The following is a 22,609-nucleotide window of genomic DNA, read 5'->3' on the forward strand; positions in this document are numbered from 1 at the left end:
AAAAAAAAAAAAAAAAAACATTAAGAGAACTTTAGACATGCTGTCACTACTTGAATTCTAACCTTATGTTTGATTTGCTGACTTAACCCTTTCACTATGGCTGGGATGTATATATCCCAGTGCACTTTAAATCTGTAAGAAGTTATTAAGTTATTTACGGTCCTTACCTATTTTAGTGTTGTTTATTAATAGTAAAAGCTGCTGATTTTTTATTTATTGTTTGCCACTTATCTTAAACAAGACTTGTTACAGTTTGTAAAAATATACACATTCTGTGCAGACATTCCTATGTGTAAAATTAATAAAAATAAATAAATAAACAAATTTAAAAAAAAGGAAAGGGGCTTTGTTCAAAGCAGGCACACTTAATTTTTTAAAACCAGAACTGAATGCTTTTTCTGTGCATTGTCAATAAAAGGCTCGTTCAAGCGACAGGAGAAAAATTTAAAAGTTTTCTCTTAAGTTTAATTAGGAGAGTGAGTGAATCAACTCAAAATGTGTTGAAAGGCTGGAAGATAAAGAATAAATAAAAACTTAAAACCAAGAATCCTAATGATTACATCTGCTACTTTACATGAATTTGCTTCAGTCGCTGTGGTAGATTAGATACATGTATATTTAAAAGAAATACTGATAAATAGTTAAGTCCACTGTTATGGAGATTGCATTTTTCTATTTGATCATTGTATGTGTCAAAAGACAGAGAGATTCTCAAATGAAAATAAAAAGCCAAATAAGGGATTTAAATACAAGATGAGAAAGAAAATTGCTTGACTGTGGAGGTAGCTAAAAAAAAAAATGGTGGTTTGTGGAAGGTGAACAGGTGAGGTCAGTTATACTACAGTTATTTAGTTTATTTTCTTTGCACATAGAAGATGTTTATGATCTGAGAACAACTGATAAAAAAAACATTTTTTTGAATTATTTATGTTACTACTTTTAACTATTTTACTGTGGTAATAGCATACTGGTAAACTTATCAACTTAAAAAAAAGAATTTTTCATGACTTCAATGTCAGACACGACTTGTCAGAAATTTTCAAAGGAATACTACCATATCTTACATTCAGATTCATGATTGAAACTCCATCAGTGCAAGCCATTCTTTCAATATTTTTGATTATTAGAATATTATCAGTTTCAATCTAACAGGTTGCTCAAAATAATTAAGAGATAATTGGAGTTTCCAATATGATATATTACCTCCTCTCACAAAAAATTTTCACAAGTTATACTGCCCTCTATCAGGAGAAATTTTTGCCAGCCACTAGCCTTGATACTCCTACTTATTTCTGCATACTAACATGCAAATGACAATGCAGCAACTCTTCATAAATGAGAGAGCAACACTACCCCAATTGTAACTGGTGCCGTCTCTAATCTTGCACGTTGACTACTTCTCAATTGGCATTGTTATTGAATAGATGTGTTTTCGCTTGTGGATTGATTCACATGTTTTTACTTTCATAATTTTTCTACTTTAAGTTATATTGTCCTTTACTATTTTTATTCTCTTTTGAGATATTTTACAAATTATTTTATTTAGCTTCTCTCCTCTTTCAATTTTGTGAGTTATGCACTTGCAGTTTCAGATGGTCACGACTACAACTCCTGTTACTGCTGCAGTAGAATTACCAACCACTCTAACAGGTAAGAACCACGATTCTCGGCCCATGAAGTGATGGCTTTGGTCTGTCAGGAGTTTAGCAATTTCATGCAATAATCATAACACACTGATGATTGTCCAATCATGGTTTTTAGTGATTGGGAAGTTTTGAATTTGGACAGCTTTCCCCCCTCCTGAATAGACCTCAGTTTCTTCTCCAGGACACTGACCTGCTGATGTGTTGGCTTTTCAACGACTTGTTTTCCACAGACTCATAAAATGTTTTGGTTCATGTCGGGGTGTTTTTCAACTCTTTCTTCCATCAGGTCCTACATGCTCCACTTTAGTTGCGAGCTATGGAATGTTTCATATACAATGTCTCATCCTATTCTTCTCTTACTGTGTGAGAAGTTCTCTCTCTTTTGTGATAGACAAATGTAACCTTGTTCGGGATTCTTCAGATGCCCCTCATACCCTTCCTCCTCCCTTACAGTCTGACTTTGACTTGTGGCTGGATTGGGACAATACTACAGTGGGCGTTCCTTTTCCTCGTCCGGAATGTCATCTTTTAGAGATGCTTCTTTTTCTAGTTGGGGGTGTATCCCAACACTCAGGAGGTTTCAGGGTAATGGTATCCTTCCGATTTATCTCTCCATATCAATTTTGGAACTTATTGCTGTGTGGGCATTCCTTTATTTCCTGTGGCTCCTAGGGACCAGTTGGTGATTGTTCACTACAACATTTCTATGGTAGTCTTGTACGTCACCAGGCAAGGGGCACTCAGTTGACAGACCTTTGTTTTCTTACGTTGGGTTTTCTGTGTTGGGCCCACTGACATCCCATAAGTTTGTTGGCATGTCATAATCTTGGTGCCCTTTATCTGGTCTCGGATTGGTTATCCCATCCCAACAATATTCTCCCTGCAGTGTGGACTTCAGATCTACTCCTTTTTGAGTTTTGTATGTTCTCTGGGGTGTCCCAGATTTGGACATTCTTGGCACTCATCTCAATAAACCACTTCTGTGATTTTGGTCACCTGTTCTTCATCCTCTGCAAGGAGCAGTTGTCACTATCAGTTAGGATTGGTCAGGTTGGTACCTCTGTACATATCCTCCTATTCATCTCCTCCCACATGTCTTTGCCATACTTCAGACCACTCCATGTAGTGTTCTGCTGCTGGTTATGTATTGGCCAGGTCATACATGATTTCCTTTTCTCTTCCTTTATCTCTGACATTCTTCTGTCAGCTACATATTGGTGTGCATCACCCATCTGTACCTGCACTCTTGTCTTCATGTGTGGCTTGGTCCGGTCCTTCTCCTGAAGAGCAGGATTTTTGTATGTAGCTTTGTTCATTTTCTGTTCTGTTCTTTCTTCCTTCATGGCAGTCTACCTACATATGTGCCACTTTTGGTTTGTCCTAAAGGTTATAGTACATCCCAAACTATGGTTCCTCACATACCATCCTTGGCTTGGCTTTTTGAATGGGGCCTTTTGGTTTCCTTTGTTGTGGGCTGTAGGATGGCGTTACCTGACACTTCTTGGTTTACCCACTTTGCCCGTGTTCTCCAGTTGCCAGTCTCATCCATGTTGTTTTGATCCTTCTGTTTTTTCATGATGTCCCTGCCTTGCTTCCCTTCCAGATTAGCACCTCTGTGTTATCCTCCATGTTATTCCTGTCCTCCATTGAAATTTTTGTCTTTGTTATATCACCTTTCCTTGAAGTTCCTGTTCCTTCTCTTGTTGGTGTGTGAACATTGTCATTCTGATGTGTTCCAGATTCATGTTCACCTTGTTTTTGTTTTCTTCATTCCTGTGTTCTCCACTCTCCTGTTCATTTCTTTATGCCCAATACTTTGGCTACTTGAGAGGATACTTCTACCTTCACACCTTTTTCCCTTCCCTCCATTTGCCACCATTATGACCATTCCATTTTCGTCCAACTCCTTTTCCTAGTCAGGGCTCTCCAATGACATATGACATGTACTGCTTCCTTCTGTGGTTTCTGAGTCCATTTGTTTCTTATGTGAAGTCCTCACCTCTCCTGTGACTTTTTCCCTATTACCATTCAGGGTTGAATTCACCAGTTAATTCACCTGGCGTTTTTCTTCCTTTTTCTCCTGATGATGTTTTCTTCCCATCAAATCCATCACCTTACCTTGTCTCTGGCTGCACATTTCTATCTTCCCTTGGAAAACATCATCAATACTGTAAATGTTTATCTGTGGGTGGTAAGTACTCTGTTCATTTTCTGTTTATTTGCAGATCTTTTATCGCATATTTAGATCCTGCTCTGTGGCGAGTGTTGCCTAACCAGGTATATTAGTCTTAAATTCACACTGTATAACTTGTGATCATATACCATGCTAGATGACTATGACATTTATGCTCTTCCTACCACTGACCCGATGTATAATTCCAGATGTCACCGGGTGTTGTTTAATTGACTCTGTCAATGTGTTCTCTGTGCTTTCAAACTACAATGTCATAACACGTATCCAGGTCATATTATGCCCACTGTTGAAATGAGGTATTCTGCAAGACCACTCATAGGTATACCTTGTGGTCTTTTGATTCATAAATATGTTTGTCCCAAACTGTACGCTCATGGACTAACATGAGTAAAGCAGACAGAGATTACTGCACATATCTGATGATTCATGGGGTTTGAGGATCTTCCTACTGTGGACCTGATGTACAATTCCAGATGCCACCAGATCAACTCTTTCAATGTGATCACTCTGCTTTTCAAAGTAGGGTATTGCAGTCACCCATTGTACTGTCTCCAGTGCTGCAGTCTTCTGGAATCTCCAACACACTTTTTCCCTCCTTCGTCTAGTGGAGTATGGGAGTCCTTTCCACTTACCAGTTCCTAGCCACTGGGGTGATGGCCCATAGAGACCTGTCCTCCTGAGTGTATGCATGACAACACCCAATTGAGAGTAGGGCAGTGGAGTAGTTGGCATGATGCCCTTCCTATCACAGACCTGATGTATAATTCTAGATGCAGTCCCTCTACCTACCATCTGCTGGATGTTGGTTCGTGGTGGATCTGGTGTTGTTTGTAGCTGGATGAGATACATGAGTTTCTGCATGTGTAAGGTTGGTTACCCTCCTCTTCCTTCAGACTGAATGAAAAATTCCTAATGCTGCCATGTTTTGGACTGGATAAGAATACCCACCTGTGCTCTCCTCCTTCCTACCATCTGCCGGATTTTGGTTCCCGACGGATTTGGTTTTGGTTGTGTTGGAGGTGCATACTTGCAGAGGTGGGTTCTTGGTATGGAAGCTCCTCTTCCTTGCTGGTACCCATTTTTTAAGTGAAAGGTAGAGGACCCTATTCTTACTGTGGACCTGATGTACAATTCCAGATGTTGCCAGGTATTGGTTGAGGTCAAACACTCATTTACTATTCCAAAGTGCTCGAGTTTTGGGTCTTACTTTAAGTTTATTACACTTTATATGTGATCCTTTGTGCTAACTCTTTTATCAAGAAACAGACTATGGATATGCATTTTGGAGGTTCTAGATATTGTACTAGTGTGATATTCAAACTCTTTGATAGACAAGAATAATTTTTTCTCTACATGAACTTCATTTTACATTCTGATTTATCAGAGTCTGATAGACATCTATTGACTACAAATACCTTTGTAACTCCTCTGATTTTTTGTATACCACAGACATGTAGATTTTAGTAACTGCTTACCAATTTTTATGTAGATATACATAGTAAATTTGGAACTAAAATAAATATTCCTTCTCCAATACAGGGTCAGTTCAATGCACTGAGCCTGTGCACAATTAGTTAAATAGTACATAACTTGAAATTTATTTTTTGCTTCATATGTTATAATATATTATAGGTGAGAGGCAGGAATTTATTGAAATTGGATTTAAATTATTTCTAAGAGTAAACATGTCAGTCAGAACTACATAAGCAAACCAGTTTCAGTCAGTTGCATTTTGAAAAATATTTCTAAAGATTGAAAGTACTGAGTGTCAATGAAAAACTAAAATAAGATAAGGTTTCTATATTTTTAAAGAAAATATGCTGAACTTGAAAGTTACAAAATTAGAGTTAACTTCTTAAAATGGCCAAAAATTCTCAATTTAAAAGTATTTGTTTCTATAAAACCAAGGATAATTTTCTGCATGATACAAGTAACATCTTACTATAAAGATGATCAATTATGTGTGTGTGTTAGTATCCATCACATAAAGAGTTGTATTACTGTAATTTTTTGTATGCTAACTGGAAACTATCTTGTTTTAGGATTTTTGCTCAAGAAAGGAATAAAAAACACCCTGAAATAGGACAAACTTCCACTGTTTTTTTATTGATGTTTGGTTTTAAATAAAAAAAAACAAGTACTTAATCACTTAAATGATTCAATTATTACGTTCCAGGAAGCAGGGTATGCAATTAGCATTTAATAAGGTCATTAGGGATTTAATAACAAAAGAAAGAAGGAAGAGGAACATTATCCAACATTGTCCTTTCTGCAGTTTATGATTCTTTAATGAGTACCCTCAGTTAGTTAATATGAAAATGTTCTCTGTTATAAGCTACACACTTTTTTGCTGACTTGTAACTAGAAAATACTGTTTTATTTTTTTATGTATTTGTTGCAAGATTTCAGTCTTTATCATAAGTTAACAAACTGATTTCAGTAATTATTACTCATAATTTTTTTTCAATCAGTTTTGTAAATTTTAACATGGTAATCACTTGTATTTTCTTATTTTCAATTCTGTTCTTTATTTAGGTTGATGATCAAAATGATAAAAAAACCTTATTAAAATGTGGAAAAGTGTTTGACCTCAACACACAGTGGGAATTTCAGTCGCCTAAAGATTTTTCTTTAAACAGTAAGTTAATTCATTATATAGCTGTTATCTTAATGGTTTGTAACACTTCTAACATCTCACTGACGTGCTTCCAGAACTTCACTGTGCTCACCTCAGGCTTTAAATTTACATTCAAAACTTGAGAGACAAAAGTTTGCAGTTATGTATTTAATTGGCAGTATGTTACATTCACCTAGTAAATGTGCAAATGTACATTCAAGAATTAATTCAACAAGCTGTGAAAATAATATGTTAGTAATAATAATATATTTGAAAGATTATAAATTATTTCAGGCTGAAAATTTTTATTGTAATAAAGACCTGTGATGATAAACTGCTGTAAACATGATTTTAACAACATTTTGATATCACAGTTTTCAAATAAGTATGTGAAACATACTGTTTTTAATGCAGCTGTCTTCACTTTTCTGCATCGTTAAAACATGCACCTTTATCATGTAAACATGATTTTGACATCACAGTTTTCAAATAAATATGTAAAACATACTGTTTTTAATGCAGTTATCTTCACTCTTCTGCGTAGGTGAAACATGCACCTTTAACACAGCATTCCTCATGTTTTTCTGAGTTTAAAGTAGGTTTTACTCAAACTTTTCTTCACACCTCACCAGATTTAAAACATGTTTCAAGAAAAACCTTATCACAGCTTTCTAAATCGTGCTTTTAATGTGATTGCTAAAAATATATTTCAAGTTGTGAAACATGTTTTTGGTATAAATATTTATATACTCTTCCATGTGTGAAGCTAGTTTTTAATGTGACTGTGGTTTATAATGTCTACAATGTTTTTATTGTGATTACACTTGTACTGCTTAAATTATAAAGCTTTTAATATGGCTGACTTTATGTTACTTCAGATGTGAGTGATGCAGCACTGGATTGGGTATCAGGAAACTGGTATTTTCTGGATGGTAGAAACCAACTGATGTTTCTTTGTAATAACAGTCTCACTGTCTGCATCACTGTTATTGATGTAGCCTTAAATAATCCTCGAGGGATTGCTCTTGATCCAACTACTGGGTAAGTTTTGCATATTTTATCATTGGGCAAATTATGAACTGAATAAGTAATTACTGTGTCACTTTATTATCTAACTTTTCATGTAACTTGTGCATTATGTCATTCAAAACTGCAACTTGAGTAATGTATTTACTGAGTGATTTACAGCTTGTATTGTGGAAATATTAGTAAAATACAGTTCAAGGAGCAATAAAATAAATACAGATGAAAACTGTTTCAAGCCTTACGCTGTCTAGGATAGATAATTGTAATTTTCTGTTATAATACACAAAGTAGAAAAGGGTTATGTAGATTTATTTTGTTGTTGTTTTTACGGTGGTTATAGGATCGGTCAAACTGACTGAAGTTATAGCGTTAGGGCTGAGAAGAAAAAGATAAAATGAGACTTTTGATATTTATTTAGGAGGTTATGCAAATGCAATTTGAAAGCTGTAAGATGAAAAAGTATTTTAAATCTTAACATGAAAATCACCGTACACTCAGACTAGTAAGAGTCTGGGTCACACTCAGTCTCCATATATTCACAGATAATGATATAGTAAAAATTATTTAATTAAATAGTTTGATTTTTGTGTACAAAAGACTTGTAATGCTCACAAAAAGCTTGCCAAATTTTATGAAGATACACGTACTGCATTAAAAGTTACAGTATGTATGCATTCACTGTTATCTGTTGGTTGCATAGTGGTTGCAAGGCAGGTCAGTGTGACTGAGCCCATATAGATAGAGTTAAGAAAGTTCTGTATAATATCCATAGTGAAAAGATTTAAGAAAGTTCTGTATAATATCCATAGTGAAAAGATTTAAGAAAGTTCTGTATAATCTCCAGAGAGAAAAGATTTAAGAAAGTTCTGTATAATCTCCAGAGAGAAAAGGTTTAAGAAAGTTATGTATAATCTCCAGAGAGAAAAGGTTTAAGAAAGTTTTGTATAATATTCAGAGAGAAAAGGTTTAAGGAAGTTATCTGTAATCTCCATAGTTAAAAGGTTTAAGGAAGTTATCTGTAATCTCCAGAGAGAAAAGGTTTAAGGAAGTTATCTGTAATCTCCATAGTTAAAAGGTTTAAGGAAGTTATCTGTAATCTCCATAGTTAAAAGGTTTAAGGAAGTTATCTGTAATCTCCATAGTTAAAAGGTTTAAGGAAGTTATCTGTAATCTCCATAGTTAAAAGGTTTAAGGAAGTTATATGTAATCTCCATAGTTAAAAGGTTTAATATAGCTCTGTGTAGATTCCATGGTGATTCCCTTATCGCTACGGGTCTTCCCGTAGTCAGGGGTCAAAGGGCATGTCATCATGTTTGTAGAATTATATTCAAAATTTTATTGAACTACTATTTTATGAATGTCTGTCAGTAAGTTTGATAACAAATTGTAGATCATAATTCAGATTTTAGCATTATACGTTAGTCGATTTTTTAGTTTAAAAGTAAGTATATAAAAAAAAAACACCTAAATATCGATTTTTGTGTGACGTGGTATGTTGAATGCAGCTTTAGTTCAAATTAGGTGTTTGTGATGTCCAAATCCAAAGTCTGTAGTTTCTTATGAATTAAGAACTCAACAATATTGACGAGTTAGAATATAAAATAAGAACATCCTGTCTTTTCTATTTGCTGACATATAGCTATATTTAGCAAATCAAACTCTTATTTCTTACATTTCTGGAAATTCCTCCTTACGTACACCCGCTTCATTTTTTATGGCTTTATAACCAATCAAATGCTCAGAATTTCCCACATATGGTTCTGGCTCTTGAAGGTGGACAATTCTTAAGATTTTTCTTTTTATCTCAAATCTGGGAAGGAAGAGGTAAGTGAAAATATTCAAAATATCATATTTTTTTAGACTAAAATACAGCTTAGTTACTAAGCCTGATAAATTATACTGGATTTCTGTGGTATTGATATAATAATTTATGATTTTTTTAAATTTCAAAATGCATATATAAAACCTAAAAAAATATTTTCTTTTACATCCTCCACATGCAAAATTTGGCAAGGCTTAACAAATTACGGCAAGTAGCAAATGAGTACAAAGTTCATAAGAAGAAGAGATCATTTACTGTTCTAAATACTGAAATTTAGAAATTTATTTATAAATGGTAACAATATATATACATATGTAATGTATTATAACCAAAATGTGATTGTATTTTACAAAATACTGGTCCATTAGAACAAAGCCAAGACAGGTCACTTTGTAAAGACCAGTTTTATACTATTGGATACAGTGAAATTAGTGCACATGCAACGCGTAATTGCAACTTCTATAATATTAGTCGGACACGGCTGAAAGGTTAATAAAATGAAAATAATATATCTGTGTGTGTGTGTGTACAATTTTATGAGATTTAAACTCTTTAATCTAAAATTTGTGGTTTCTTGTTATAATCTGTAGTCATTCTAGAATGAAAAAAGTGTAATTTATATCTATTTCCTAATTTTTTATGGGGGTTACGAGGTTGATCAAATCAACCAAACCCATACAGAGATACAATAGTGAAAATAACAGTTAAAATATAAAGTTTTTTCTAAACAAAAATGTTTGCTAATTATCTGGAAGTTTTAAAGATTTTATACGTGAAATTTAGCAATTTTCTGATGCATAAAATTATTTTTAATCTTAAAATCAAAATTACTTTATACGTTGGACAGTCAACATTCAAAAAGAAAAAATGCACACACAAATCGTTACTTAAATTTCTTAAAACTTATTTAAAATATCTGATATATTGTGTACAAAAGCATTGTAATGTTTACTGATATTCTGTAAAATTTCATGAAGGTATGCCTAATGTATTAAAAGTTATAGTATGAAAACTATAAGAAGCACAAAATGGTTACGAGGTAGGTCCCTGAGACTGAGCCTGTAGTGTGAGAGTTAAGGAAGTTATGTATACACTCCATGGTGAAGGGGTTTAACCCTTTTGTGACGGGCTGGGTATAGAGTACACAAATTTGTATCTACATTTGCACACATTAAATATTTATACTTTAAATTTTAATGTAGTATGTGTATCTTCACAAAATTTGATAGACTCATAGTAAACATTACAAGTCTTTTGTACACAAACAATCGGATTTTTTTTATGAAGTATTTTTACTAAAGGTTTGTTTGTGAACATATTGAGTCTGTTTCATTACTAATCTGAGTGCGAAGTGATTTTCATGTTATGATTAAAAACTATTCTTTGCCCCAAAAATCTCAAATATCATTTGTGTAATCTCTACAACCTCCTAAATACATATCAAATGTTTGTTTTCAGTAAAACTTTATATTTTATCTGTTATTTTCTCTACCCTAACTCTTTATGGGGTCGGTCAAATTGATCGACCTTGTAACCGCATAAAGAAATTAGGAAATAAATATAAATTATTATTTTTTGTTCTAGAATAACTACAAATTATAACACGAAAACACAGATGTTTAATGTAAATAGCTTAAATCTCATAACATTATACATTTGTATATATTTATTATATTTACCTTTTCAGCCGTGCCTTGATAACATTACAGAAGTTGCAATGACGCGGTGCACATGCACTCACGTTATCGTATCCAAGAATATAAAACTGGCCTTTACAAAGTGATCTGTCTTGGCTGTTTTTTAGTGGACTGGTATTTTGTAAAATACAATCACATTTCAGTCATAATACATTATATGTATATACGTTATTACTATTTAGAAATAAGTTCTTAAATTTGTTTTTCTTAAAACATGGAACAGTAAATAAAGAAGTATAGTAAACAATTACCTCTGCTAGTTATGAACTTGTACTAATTTGCTGCTTGCCATAGGCTGCTAAGCCTTTTTAAATTTCACACGTGGAGGATATGAAACGAAATAATTTCTCTTAGATTTTATACATACATTTTGAATTAACCAAAAATCATAAATCGCTATATCAGTACCATAGAATTCCACTATAATTTATCAAGCTTAGTAACTAAGCTGTATTTGGGTCTAAAAAAAATATGAAATTTCAAGCTCACTAAAGTCTACCTTATTGCTTTAAACCTTGTGTATCTTTTGTTTTATTTTCATTGAATCCTTTTTTCTTAACATTAGTGTGTCATCAGCACTTACATATGTATTACACATTCATTATAATCAGTCCCTAATATCATTCTCAAAACAGCTTGTAAAGCTTATTAAAATATATTAATGAATAACTATCATGATGATTTCAAATCATTTTGGTTATGTCTGTTACTACTGTCTTTTTTGCAGGCTGATGTTCTTCACTGAATGGGGCAGCACAGCTCCACTTGTGGAGAGAGCCAATATGGATGGGTCTGAGAGAATTAAGCTGGTAGAGAAAAAGATAGTTTATCCACGGGGTATTACTATAGATTACCCTAATGCTCATGTATACTGGGTCGATGCTTACTTAGATTATATTGAAAGAGTCAATTATGATGGTTCCAACAGACACACACTTATTCAGGGATCAAAGGTAAGTATCCAGCGAGTAGATTATTTTTTATTTTAATTGTTTTTGTTCACTTAATCAGTGATTCAGGTTTAATACCTAAAACTGGTATAAACTCTTTCAACCTTGATGAAAGAAAGAAAGCTATACAAAAATGCCTTACTTGTGAAGATATATGTAATCTTTAAAGTTAATGTCTTTTTTGAAACACTACAAGTTATGGCAAAAAAGATCAATAATACAGATCTCCCTCTATTTCTTTCACTCATCTATTTGTTGTTTTTTTTTGTAGATGAAGAATTTGTTTGAAATTACAATGTTCGAGCAGTATATTTATACTACAAGTGGGCATGAGAATAGTATCCTTTCCATTCATCGTTTCAATCGTTCAGATGTGCGTTTAGTGAAGGGAAACATATCTCATTCTCTGTCTATACGTGTGTATCACAGACAGAGGCAACCAGAAGGTGAGATAAAACTTCTGAGTGATCTTTTGTGTAATAATAGAAGACTTGCTATCTAAATCTGTTCATTATTTCATAATACACTATATGCACCATTTCATTCCATAACAGCTGAAAAAATCTGGAGATAAGTAAGTATAACTACAATTTGTTTTTAAATGAAAATGTATAAGGCTGGGGGGGGATCATAATCCACACTTTGGAACAGTGAAACTCTACTATTCAAACACTGTAGCTCAAGAGTTGGGAGTGTTTTGACTGGCTGCGTTCCATCTAATATATCAGTTCAAAATTAGGGATGGCTAGCACAGATTGCCCTCGTATGGCTTTGCATAAATAGTTGAAACAAAACAAACTTGGAAGATACTGGTTGCTTTTTTTTGTTATTAAAGTAGAAAAACAACAACATAATTATACACTGTACATACATATGAAAGAGCTAACTAACTTAGATTTTGGACGTTTGTTTGTTTTCTACTTCATATTTCTCTTTCATTATTATTATTTTTTATATTAAAGTAATAATTTTTTTAGAATAAACATTTTTATTAAATATTAGTTTTAAGAATTACTATAACCTATCAACTGCAATTTGATTATTCGTACTATAATATTTTCCGCATTCAGAATATAAATATTTAATAGTTGAAGGTGTGTTTTTATCTCATTTTTGTCAGTTCAGTTATTCTTCTCAGAGCAGTGTTCATACAAGTCCTGGAAAACCTGGAAAGTCTTTGAATAATTATAATATATTCAAGATTTCCTGGAAAACTAAAATGTCTTGATCATAACTTTATCCACAAATCTTTAAAATGTTAGAAATAAAAAAAATTATTTTGGTCCACCATTTTATTTCTTATTTTTCATGATCCATTTGTATGTTTCTTTTGTAGTTAAGCACAAAGGCACAAAATGGGCAATCTGTGCTCCGCCTACCATGGGTATCGAAACCTGGTTTCTAGCATTGTAAGTCTGCGGACATACTGCCGTGCCACTAGGGGTTTTTTCATGATCCATTTATAGCACAAGAAAGTTATAGTTACTTTATTAACCCGTAATATATACAAGTCATTTACTGCCTGGAACTGTATGTGTTGCACTAATGAATGTGTAGTAGGTTTACCAACATATAATAATGAAAGGTTTCAGTATGTATTAATTGCTATAATGACTTACATCCAGTAATGAAATGTAAAAAAACTAGTTCTTTTATTCTGTTTAATAACTTACTGTTGTGAATGCTCTTCAATTATCAGCTTCACCATAATATAGTTATAGCAAGAAATATCAGCTTGATAACATACATGCATGCATTCCATGAATCAAAAGACTTGGTTAATAACAAAAGTTTTGGATTCTCCAGGCAAACAATAGGTACAAGTTGTCAGATACTTAAGTATTTGACTTTGGAGAAGCAATACTTACATTATTCAGACTGGCATTGTGTGTCTACAGTATGCGGATCTTAGGAAAGTTGATTTTATCATGTTATTTTGAGCTTATGTTGCTTATCTGCAATGTTTTGTAATGGATTTTCAATTTCAAACATTTCTGTCATTTAAAGACTAAATTAAGAGTAAACAATAACAAGAAAAAATGAATAAATAAAAGGGAAAATAAGTGCTTGTATAAAGTAATAGAGCTTAGACCAGTTTGTGTGGATATTAGACTGAGAAAAACTTGTATAAGGTAATAAAGCTTAGGCCAGTTTGTGTGGATATTAGACTGAGAAAAACTTGTATAAAGTAATAGAGCTTAGGCCAGTTTGTGTGGATATTAGACTGAGAAAATCTTGTATAAGGCAATATAGCTTAGACTAGTTTGTGTGGATATTAGATTGAAAAAACCAGTACATAACAAAGCTCTGATTATTTTACATTTTAATTTAGTAAAATAGTTATTGTTTAAATCTGTGCTAGGATCAGGAAAAATAACAAATGGTCCATTTAAAACAACAAACATCAAATATTCTAACTTTTGTAAAACAAGCAACTGTATGTTACAAACACATCCCTAATTTTTATTTTTTATTAGGCATAACATTCACTGTTTTGACCTTTCTTTTAAAAGTATGAAATGTAGCAGGATCAAATTGATTATATACAGGTAGTGTTAGTGATGTATACATATGTGTGCTTTGAATGTCTTATCTAGTTGTACAATATGTAATTTGCAGTAAAACTGTTTAAACTGTTGTATAGTTCAAGGCTTCTCTTTTTATGATGGTTGTTGCATTTATATTTTCCATTATGTTGCAAAGAATGTTTAATTTTGAGGTCATTGTATAATATTTTTCATAGAGGCTTTTATTAGTTCTGATATTTTTGATTATTAGCTTATGGTAAAATCAAATTTTTGAATTATTGGTGTTTTAGGATACTGGAAAATAGACTATTCAGAGTCTTTGTGAAGTCCCAGAATTTTATTCCTGTATGAGCTCTTAGTGTATATAGCTATCCTGAACATAAATAAATGAAGTAAATATCCAAAATTTATTAAAAGTATTTGACATTTCAAGATATATATCACATTATAAAATTCAGTCCAACTCTGACGATCAACAGTTTAATCACAAAAGAGGGTCATAAAAGGAATAATTAGAAATTAATGTGTTTTTTAAATGTATGTAAATCATTTATTAATTTATTTATTGATTGTGTCTATGTTCTTTTAATAAAGGGATTGTGTGAAGTTAGCATTCTTGTTGTACTTACATACATATATTTAGATCATTATGTAAAGTAAGAAAAGTGGGATATCTGACTTTTCTGTGTTCATGTGTACAAGATTGATTTTATAAGGTTTGGATCATCAAGTAATTATGAATAAACCATGTTGAAAGAGTAGCATTTTCTTGTCTATAACATTTGAGTTACAATGTGAACTGAGCAATTTTGTGTCTTTCTAGTGGATCATCCATGTACTAAGAACAATGGAAATTGTGAACATATTTGTATTCCAATGTACAAGAATGACACAGCATTTGCAATGTGCAGGTGTAAGGCTGGATACAGAGTACTGCTTAGAAGTGGACGATGTGTCAGTAAGTTGTACAGCTCATTTTTATTTTGTCATTTATATGATTAAAAATTTAGTGTTTGTTGAATGAAATTTTTATGATATACGTTTTCCAGATTAGAATTGCTTTTAATGCTGTAGGGTGATACATTTATGAAAACTATAGCAACTAAAAATTTTCAAAAGAAGTATAACCAGTGTGAAAAAAAATACATCATGATAATAACAGGTAAGTAGTGGAATAAATAATCATTCTATAGTACTTCATTTGTACTTTACGTGGCGCAACTATTAGATTAATGGCTAATAAACTATGTACTAAATCACAACCTTGTTGCACTTTCTTGTACATTATGTTGTGCAGTTGCTAGATTAGTGACATAAGCTATACATTAAATCACAGATTTGTAGCAGTTCTCTTGCATTTTACATCATACAGCTACTAGGTTATTGGTTGCTAAACTATACAGTGAATCACAACTGTGTAGCATATTTCTTGTGCAGATATTTATGTATCTGCTGGATTAATAGGTGAACATTGCTGTGGAACACCACTTTATAACACTTGTAATGTATTCCAGAGAGAATGTTTAGTAAAAACTTTCAGTACTAAACTTTTGTGTAATGCTGAGAGAGAGATGTTTGCCTCATCAAGTGTAAAGAGGGGTCTTTTAGACCTGCATAGCTTTGCTGAAATGAAGTTAGTTAAACATCAAGTGAAGGTTAAACATGTAGCTAGTTTTGAACCTGATATCTAACTTTTTGCATTCTGTTATTTAAATATGTGTGTGCTTAATTCTGAATTATTGTTAATCATTTAAGTAAAATTTTCAGAAGCAAAGCAGTCGCAACTTTTGATATACGCTGTTGGTCGTCCGGGAGTTATCAAGGGAATCTCTCTGAATCCTGGAAGGAAGCAAGAGCAGGTGATGGTACCAATTAGGGGATTGAAGAGACCTACAGCAATAGATTTTGATGCTAAAACACAGTTCATTTATTATTCCGATGTACAGAGATTTGTTATTGAGAGACAAAAGGTTGATGGAAGTCAGCGTGAAATTTACCTTGATAAAGGTATTAGATATTTGATATTACTTCAAATGCATTTATATCTTCATGAAGTTTTTTTGTGGGAATGTAACTCATTAATTGATTTGTAAAATAGGTATGGGTAAAAAGGGAAATGCTTATGGAAAAAAATAAATTTCAGTAGTATTAATTGTTTTAGATTATGAATAATATGTAATAGAAGAAGCTGAGGAAGAAAGAATACTTTTTTTGGTTTGCAGTTTGATCTCATATGCAGATTAGAAAACAAAATTGCATACATAGTTAAGGAAAAAACTGCATTGTTTACTCATTTAACTTTTGTTGTAGTATATTGAACAATAGACCTTCATTTATGTTCAGTTTTGTTCACACTTTCATCTTGTGAGAACTTTGAATAATCTTTTATTTATAGGTTCATTACATTCATTTTGTGCTAGGTTCTTAATGCTGGAAAATGACAATTTCAAATTTTAAGCAAAATTGAAGCAATTTAGTGGTAGATCATGTATAATCTAAATAACATTTAGAACATTTATACATGACATTTGAAGTTTTGAACATATATATTTGATCATTAAACATAAAATAACGGTGCAATCTACATTCAACTTTAACTCCTTCAGTGATTAACCCGAGGTAACTTGGGCATCCTTCATGCTTCATAAAATACTTGCTTGATTTAATTTAGACAGATTATTTCACACAATGTTTTTAGTTACTTGCTCTGATTGATTCACATGTTATCATGTATTACAATCATTGTTCAGAAGACGGTATTGAAAGTGAAGTTTGTGATCACCTGAATTGGATTTATCATAACGACTGGAAAAAGGCATTCCTATTGTTTACTATAGTTTTACTGAAATATTATATCTCACTTATAAATCCAGATATGTATTATTTATTAAGTATATTATGCGCAAAAATATAATAACAGATCACAAAAACACTTTTGATTTATTAATATATAAGTATAGGCTATCAAAAAGCGAAATAAAAAGCCAGACTCTTTTGAGCTAATTAAAAAGAAAAGAAGGGCCAACATGGAAGGGTTTAAACATGCATATGTGTATATGGCAAAACTAAAACAATTTTCCTTTCAGTAATATTCCACTTTGCCTGTTAAGGAATATTTATACCATTTTAAAGAATAATGAATAATATACCGTCCAGAAACACATTTTTGGTAAAGAAATTTTTTATGCTTTATAATTGCAAAAAAAATCATGTAGTGGTTATTTTGTATGCTTGATTAAATAGTATTTCTGCCAGGTTTTTAAAAAGAAATGTAGTTTGGAAATATTCAAGTCAAAATATGAAGCCATAAATGTTTGTTATAAAATTTCTCGCTCAAATTTACCATTTTTTATCAGGAATAAGGGTGTCAAGAAATGGAAATTAATTATTTTCTTGATGTACAACTGTGAATTTGATATTTGTATGTTTGTCACTGAGATAGTTGAAAAAGTATTTACGTGATCAACATCTTTAAAAGTAAAAGGAGTCTCATCCACATAGAATATTGATTTAAATAAAATGGTGTTTCTCAATCACTGTTCTGCAGATCAGTAGCAGTCTGTTGGATTTCATAAAATCAAATAAACAATATTAATATGTAAATCGTAGTGTTTTTTGTTGTACTTGCATTTTAATAGACCATGATTGTTTAGAGGCAACGAGCTGGTGACTGTTGTCAAAAAGGTTGAGAAATGCTGAAATATAGAACTCGTTAATTTAGCAGAGGAACAAGTTAGTGAGTAATGGGGCTAATCTCAATCACATAGCTACACCATGTATTTCATCATATGAATTATTGTGAAACTGAAAATGAGATTCCATGATGGCAAAATTCATGAGTTTTTAAAACACAGGGCTTATGTAATATTTACTGTTTTCGAAACTTGTTATTATGTGTATCAGTATGAGACACAATGGATCAAATCGGACAGTCATCCTTGTGAACTTTAGTAATACCAGAATGAAAACCTAATGACTTTAACTTATGATATTCATCTTCTGCCATCAAGGTTTTGTATTTAATTTTAACAGGTATTTTTGTAATTTATCTTCTTTAGTTTTAGTTTTACAAATTTAGGTTCATTAATTAAAATTTATTTTTCTTTACTAGTGTAGTTTTATTTATAATAACTAAAACATTTTCCTTATGGACTTTTTTTATGACTGTTTATTTTTGTTTGTGTTTTCTATTTAAACTTTAGAATTTCACAAAATAAGTATTATACTTCAGTGTTTGAAATAATATGAATTATGAACTTAAATCAAGAGGCATTAACTAATGACCTTCTGACAGAATGATAACAATAACTGTATAACTTAGAAGCATTTTTATGTAATTATCTTTTTTCTGACAGCTGTTGACAACTGTGAAGGAATAAGTGTAGACTGGATGGGACGAAATCTTTATTGGACAGATGAAGGCCTGAAAGCCATATTTGTTGCACGACTTGATGATTCTTCAATACGAAAACGGTTGATTACTGGCAACATGACTCGCCCTCGGGCTATTGTAGTGGATCCAAAGAGAGGGTAATAAACTGTAGTAACAAGAAATATATAAATGCATAATCAGGTGCTAAACCAAGCCCAATAAAGAAAATTAAATTTTAATAATTAAAGAGAAAGATTGTTTGAGAAGCTTAGTTGAGCCATCATGATGAGAAGGTGAACACACCAAGGTTTCTTTTCAATAAATTTAAGTAAGAACTAATAGCACTTTTATGTGATTCTTTGACAAGAATTTTTCAGTTAGTATCATGTTACCATTTTCAAGATATTTGAGCTTGTTGTGGAAAGAGAGTTTACACTGACCACTTGACTTTGAGTGTCCATATGGAAACTTTTTTGTGACACTTGATAAATGAGGCAATAGCTCTTTTGGTGAAAAAAATAAAGAGTCTAACGGAACTCGTAATCGTTTCTGTATAGATAGGGGTCAGATGGCACGTCATCATATTTGTAGACTTACATTCAAAATTTTATTGAACTACTACTTTATGAATGTACATCAGTAAGTTTGGTATCAAATTGTAGATTATAATTCAAGTTTAGTATTATACATTAGTTAATTTCTAAAGTTAAAAATAAATAAGTAAAAAAAAAAACCTAAATATCAATTTTTGTGTGTCATGTGGTATGTCATCTGCTTTTGGTCATGTTACATTTTATAATGCCTACAATACAATGTTTATAGTTTCTTATGAATTAGAAACTCAAATTACTGATATTGACAAGCTAGAATATATAATAAGAACCTCCTACCTTTTCTATTTGCCGAGATATCATTATATTTAGTGAATCCACCATAGTGGCTGTGCTCACCTCTTCTTCTTTTGAAAATATTTGTTTACCTATGCCCACGTTTCTCAATTACATGTTTATAACCAATCAAACTTTGAACTTTGTAATTCTACTAGTCCTCCTGAAGTATTTGTGCAAGTAAAACCATCATTAATGTTGCAAGTTTGAAGAATGGTGTCAAGGTGATGTGGTGTTCAGAAATGAGATTTTCTACACCCAAGTATAGTTTAGTTAGGAAACCTGATAAGTTACGGTGGAATTTTGTGGTGTCGGTATAGTAATTTATAATTTTTTGTTATTTCAAGATGCATATATAAAACCTATATATATATATATATATATTTTACACCCTCCACATACAAAATTTGACAAGGCTTAACAAGTAAGACAGGTGAATACAAAGAAACTTTGTAATATTGTGTATAAGTAGTAGAGATTATTGTTGTCTTTATATTTTTATTTACTGTTCTATTTTCTAAGAAAACTAACTGAAGTTTAAGAATTTATTTGTAGATAGTGATAATATATTTACTTATGTAATGTATGATAACTGAAATGTAATTGTATTTTTCGAAATACTGGTGTGCTAGTACTAAGACAGACATTTGTACTTTGTAAAGGCCAGTTTTATGCTATCTGATACAATAATGTGAGCTGCACGTGCACCATGTGATATACAACTTGTGTGGTGGTATTGTTAGTCCCAGATGGTTCACAGGTCAATAAAACAAAAAAATTAATAAATATAAATAGATGTATAATGTTATGAGATTTAAGCTATTTAGAATAAACATTTGTAGTTTCATGTTACAATTTACAGTCATTCTAGAATGAGAAAAGGGTAAGTTAGATTTATTTCCTAATTTTTTTTTATGGTGGTTACAAGGTCAGTCAAATGAACCAACTCCTTATAGAGTTAAGGTAGAGAAGATAAAATATAAAGTTTCTCTAAAAAAATATTGTTATTCGATAGATATTTAGGAGGTTATAGAGATTACGGAAATGAAATATGACAATTTTTCAATATAGAAAAATATTTTTAATCTTAAAATCAAAATTACTTTTCATGTTGGATAGTCAACATTCTGAAAGAAAATATTCATGAACAAGTCTTTAATTAAATAATCTTAATACGTAATTAAAAAAACTGATGTTTTGTTTATAAAAAGCTTGTAACATTTACTGATAATCTGCAAAATTTCATGACGATACATTATCAAATTGTTATAGTATGATGATTCTCATGGTTACTTTGGTGGTTATGTGCTGGGTGAAGTGCACCCATGTCATAGTCAAAGAGTTAATAAAACTCTGTATGGCATTGATATATTAAACATTAAATAAAATCCTGTTATGTCTTTTGCTTTTTATATGTATAATCAGAAGTCACACTTAAATATTTTTAAAATTCATATTGCAAATGCATAATGTTCTGAAAAATGTGTACGACAGTATCTTTAAAGATCTTATATTTTTAACCTCAAAATATTCTAGAGTAAATATTTTGCAAAATTTATTTCATGTAATTACAAAAAAAAAAGAAAAAATATTTATAATACTTATTTCTGTGCAGGTTTGAGGACTTGCATATAAACAACTCATTTATTTATATGTTTTGAAGTATAGGTTTATATTTGCCAAGAAAATAGAATCCTTGATAATAGAATTATCAAAGTCTTATCACACCCGCTCCTACATGATTTTCATACTTTGTTAATATTTTTATTACCAACAGTTGGATAGAAGTGATTATAAACTGTTTGGTTATAAAGTAGTTTGAGAAGTAATATATGGTCTCGTGGGAAAAGTACTAAACATAGCTCCAGTAGGGATGAACAGAGAAATATAATGGAAGTTTAGAAGACATAGGAACATGCCACAGGTCTGGAAATTTATTTATAGATTTTTTTTTAGTCATTCTTTCCATTCCAGGAAACATTTTAATGCTAAGTTACAATTGTTTAAAATTACAGAAAATTTCTTCTATGACAAGACAGCAAGTAAGTTTAGTTGTGTTTAGCAGTTACTGAGTATACAAAGTTAAGTATAGCAAAATTAAAAAAATTTATTTGCTGAATGCACAGGCTTTCCAAAACTGCACATGTTTACATGTTTTTGCATGGAATATTGTGAATACAATGTTTGCTGTATATTTTTAATCAGTACAAAAAAAAATTAGGTACTCTCCTTCCTCAGAACTGATAGTTGGCTATTTAAGGTTAAAACTTTACAGCAAATTGTGAAGAGAACAGTACGAGTTTAAACTATAAACTATGTGCTGTAGTAAATGAATAACAATGTGTGCACAGTCTTAAAATAGTTAATCACTCAAAAGTTTTGTTTGATTTAATGAATTAGAAAAATATTAGTTAAATTAGAAAAAATAAAAGTTATCTTAAAATAAAGTTCAATAAATGTAAGTAAAAAGGTAAATAAACAGTAGATATATAAATGTAAAAAATGGAAAAGCATTAATTTAAGCCATTTTGGTAAAAAGTACCTAATTAATGAATTAGTTGATTTTCAAGGTGTTCTCTTTTGATGATGTCTAAAGGTGTGTACTTGAGCCCTACTATGTACTGCACAATAAATGAGACAGTGGGATGTAAAAGTGATGCTTCTGAGTCATTTACAATGTCGGGTAATAAATGGATTTGGGGTACGGTCAGTAGGTGTTATGCGCTATGTACGAAGTGTTGTGAATATTATCTTCAGTGAGTATTTTGTAGTTCTCAGTGATTGAATTCTTGGCTTTTATCAGGAATATTGAGAGCCAGCACGGGCCCCCTTTCTCTCTCTCTCTCTTTTTTTAACATTTTCAAGAATTT

General features: G+C 31.6%; 1 protein-coding gene across 1 annotated transcript in view; it reads left to right on the forward strand.

Moving 5' to 3' along the window:
* Positions 1 to 1,574: 1,574 nt before the first annotated feature.
* Positions 1,575 to 22,609, forward strand: part of LOC106466344 (low-density lipoprotein receptor-related protein 1-like) — a 98,445-nt gene continuing 77,410 nt past the window's right edge. Inside the window, exons 1-9 of the mRNA XM_013926618.2 lie at positions 1,575 to 1,650; positions 2,068 to 2,231; positions 6,376 to 6,478; positions 7,336 to 7,498; positions 11,730 to 11,955; positions 12,224 to 12,398; positions 15,304 to 15,438; positions 16,248 to 16,487; positions 18,836 to 19,010. Of these exons, the coding sequence (XP_013782072.2) occupies positions 1,575 to 1,650; positions 2,068 to 2,231; positions 6,376 to 6,478; positions 7,336 to 7,498; positions 11,730 to 11,955; positions 12,224 to 12,398; positions 15,304 to 15,438; positions 16,248 to 16,487; positions 18,836 to 19,010 (1,457 nt within the window). The remainder of the gene's footprint in view (positions 1,651 to 2,067; positions 2,232 to 6,375; positions 6,479 to 7,335; positions 7,499 to 11,729; positions 11,956 to 12,223; positions 12,399 to 15,303; positions 15,439 to 16,247; positions 16,488 to 18,835; positions 19,011 to 22,609) is intronic.

The sequence above is a fragment of the Limulus polyphemus genome, unplaced genomic scaffold, assembly GCF_000517525.1.
Source record: "Limulus polyphemus unplaced genomic scaffold, Limulus_polyphemus-2.1.2 Scaffold2230, whole genome shotgun sequence".
NCBI classification, from domain to species: Eukaryota; Metazoa; Arthropoda; class Merostomata; order Xiphosura; family Limulidae; genus Limulus; species Limulus polyphemus.